The 3,767-nt window shown below is 32.5% G+C and overlaps 1 protein-coding gene across 1 annotated transcript; it reads left to right on the forward strand.

Annotated features, from left to right (window-relative positions):
• Window positions 1-302: 302 nt before the first annotated feature.
• Window positions 303-2,239, forward strand: LOC112092748 (ubiquitin-conjugating enzyme E2 variant 1B-like; the record flags this gene model as incomplete). Its single annotated transcript, XM_024169625.1, has 4 exons — window positions 303-379; window positions 468-593; window positions 667-793; window positions 1,818-2,239. Coding segments are annotated over 4 exons (389 nt in total), but the record flags the coding sequence as incomplete, so codon positions are not given.
• Window positions 2,240-3,767: the final 1,528 nt, after the last annotated feature.

Here is a 3,767-nt window from a genome sequence, read left to right on the forward strand (position 1 = left end):
TGTCACGCCTATAGATATTTGAAACTAGAGTATGTTGCATGGGCATCATGAAGACATTAGAGCATAACTTGACATGGCATCAACAAAATGAGATCTCCAAAGATTCAGACAACTGCAGATATAGTTGGCATTTTCGTTCTTATAAAAAATAGTTGGGATTTACTGATAATTGTTAATATATCTCCGTGATACATTTAACTATCTCTGACTTTGTATTCTTACTGATGTTCTGTAGATTTTTCATTTTCTCCAAATGAAGTAGGAAATCCAATTTTCACGATTTTGTGCATTTAAAACCGTAGGTAGACCAAAGCAGACTGACTGGTTGAACATGAACTGTGTTTATGGCTTTATAGTTTTCGCTTCTGACTTTGATATGGTATTTTATTTCTTGTGCCACTACTGTACCTTTAACATCATCCTTGGAGGAGAAAAACTGATTGTTTTTCTATCATGTTTCATACTAGACTGTGCACGAAGGGAGAATCTACCAGTTGAAACTGTTCTGTGGAAAGGATTACCCAGATAATCCACCAACAGTAAGGTTCCAAACGCGGATAAACATGACCTGTGTTAATCAGGAAACTGGGATGGTAAGTGCTATTTGTTAGGTGTATGTTGCAATGATTTGTTTAAATTAAAGCTCATGGATGGACAAATTTCCAGGTTGAACCAAGTCTATTCCCCATGCTTGCTAATTGGCAAAGGGAATACACAATGGAGGACATATTGACACAATTGAAGAAAGAGATGATGTCCCCACAAAACCGAAAGCTAGCTCAACCACCTGAAGGTTTGTTTTAATTTGTCTTATTTCATTCCATCTACACCCGTTTTTGTTGACATGCTTTAGTTTATAAGTATATATCTTACGTCTTTTTGAAATCACTAGTTGTATGGTATAGATAACATAGCTCTCGTTTGGTTCGCTGGTTTGAATTTTGTTGATTGAACCTTTTGATTTGAACAGAAAAAATTCAAACTATGTGTTTTAAATTGTAGTTTGAATTGACGTTTGGATGTGCAGTTAAAGTTTTAATTTGAACAGGGAATAAAATTTGAATTTGTGTTTAGTAGGTGTGAAAAGCAGAGAGAGTGGGTACCTTTTTATTGTTCAGAAATAGTTTGAACGGTTGAACTTGAGAGGGGAGTTAAACTTTAAGTTGGATTGTTTAACTCAGTTCAAATGGGAAATATAATTCAAACTACACGCTTATTAAACACCAGTTCAAACTGTGCTCACTGTTCAAACTGAGTTGAACTAAACTAAACTAGTGAAACAAACGGAGGCATAGTTGTCTTAGGCAGCTTGTTATCTCTGACATCAATAGTTTATGGCGTGATAAAAGAGATTGCCAATGTGGCTTTTAGGATTTTGCTTGCTTTATACTTAACCAAATAAATAGGCGAGATGGTAACGAAATGATTAACAGACATGGTATATTGGACTGCTTAAATTAAGTTGTAAAATATGAATTTTAAGCAATTCTATCTCATTGTGGACTTGTAATACTCTGAAATCATTCTTCAAAGAAATAACTGCTACTTGGATCGTGGAAAATATATGTAAGAATGCTTATCCATCATTCCACAGTTGCTTGTTAACAAGAAGCCTGTGGGTTTAGTTGATTCTAGGTTGAGAGACTGATGAAAAAAATATCATTACCATTTTCTGAGCTTGTGCATTTCTTTTATCTTTTGACTTCTGAAAACTAGGAATGAAATGTAAAGTTTTGATTCATCAAGTTTTAATAAAAACGACCCCATATCTGTTGATTGATCGTTTTTGCTACTTTTTTCTCCTGGTGAGTTTTCAGGTAATGATGAGGGAAGGATTGACCAAAAAGGGCTGGTGCTGAAATGCAGTATTATGTAAGGTGCTGAGTGGCTTATGCTGATACTGTATATAAATATATAACTGGATAAAACCAGTTCACGAGCAATTTATGTGCCAAAATGTCTTTAAAATGTAATTAAGGACAATTTGCATCCGGGTCCTTGAGCTGCTTGAGACATGTCATTCTCTAAATCTCGACTACGTTGTTCATCAAAATTTAGTTGTTTATTAATGCTTGTATCAGGAACCTTGATTTGCCAAATTTGAGACATGTTCTAGATGTTTAATGGAATGCTCTCTCTCTATGTTGTAAGATCATAAGGCGAGATCAGTTTCCGCAGAATTTGGCGATGACTCTCACATTGAGGAATCTGAATAGGTATGCTTGAGCCCTCTTCTATATGTGGCATCTAAGACTAAAGTGTGTTTTGCGGGTAAACAAATTGTAGTTATCAACATAATTATGAATACAGGACTAGTAGCACTACATAGTATGAAAAAAGAAATTACAAGTGAAAACTGACTTACATAGATAGCCGATAGCGTGGTTGACTTTTGCTGGAATGTAGTTGTGAAAAGAAAAATACAACTAGCGTATGTTAATAAGCGCCCGTATTAAAATTATAATACGGAGAAAATTGTTGAGTTTACCTTTAGAGTTTATAAGTTTTGATTTTCTCTTTATTTTTTATTAATACTCTTTTAATTAATATAGTTATTTAACTATAAAAAGTATGAATTAAGAATAAAAGATACAAATTCAGACGCATATATATACTCTAAACTAAAAGGTATTTGTCTTTTTTTTTGTCAAAGTATATATAATCAAATTATATCAGTCTATTATGGATAAAAGCTTTTATGAGATTGGGAAGATGGGCTTCCAGCAACTAATAGAAACTAGAAAAACTTGAGAAAAGTGTGTTTGTCCTTTTATAAACTAACTTGATATTATTTTAGTCATGTTTATTTTGCTGATTCAAGTTTAAAATTTAAATTTTATTACAGTAAAAAATTTAAAAAAACAGTCACATATAATTTTTTACTATAATAAAAAGTTCTCACATAAAGTTATATTTTAATTCATATTTTAATTCGAATTAAAAATTTAAATTAGCAAATTAAACGAATCCTTTGTCTCCATACGTATCATCTACAGCCGTTATCTATCAGAGTTAAAACTCATTTCAAATGACGTTGAAGTTAGTTTGCCGACTGTGAGTTAATGAATGTTGCCTTTTTTTTTTTTTTTTTTGTGGTAAAGAACGTTTTGATTGTAGTCGAAGCAAGGCAGGGTTGGTCCGTTTGGATTAAGACAAAACTAACAAATCAATTGTAGTTCGACTTTCACATGCCACCCAACCAGCCTTGTTTACATGTGGCTAATCCTGCAAGGGTGTGGTGGCTTGGGTTTGGAGCTTTTTGCACGCTTTGTTCAGTTAACAAATTTTTAGCCTTTTTTTTAAAACACCAAACAAATTTTAGCTTTCGCAACGCTCACGAGTGACAAGTGTCAAACAATTATTGAACTTGAAAAGTAAGAGCATTTCTCTATTAAAAAAAAGACAATTTTTGATGAATAATGTTAAGGACATGAAAAGGTTTTTTAATCTTATTTAGTCGGTATTACTTTTTAAATGTTGGATTACTTTTTTAACGCCGCGTTACGTGTTTTAAATGTTTATATGGACATTTATAAATTTAACCGTTAAAAATTTAAATATCACTGCAATCAATCAAGGAAATACCTGATAATTTGAAGGACATTGAAACAAAATCGGCATAAAGCGTAAATTAGATCTCAGGCTAACCTAACAATCAGAATAAAACATGGCATTAGAGCCTTTAATTTCTCTTCTTAACTTCATCTCAAAATCCAAAAATTATTACCACCGGGGACTTTTTTTTTTATATTAAGTCAAAATTTCCT

This window comes from Morus notabilis, unplaced genomic scaffold, assembly GCF_000414095.1.
Source record: "Morus notabilis unplaced genomic scaffold, ASM41409v2 Scaffold1973, whole genome shotgun sequence".
Lineage (NCBI taxonomy): Eukaryota > Viridiplantae > Streptophyta > Magnoliopsida > Rosales > Moraceae > Morus > Morus notabilis.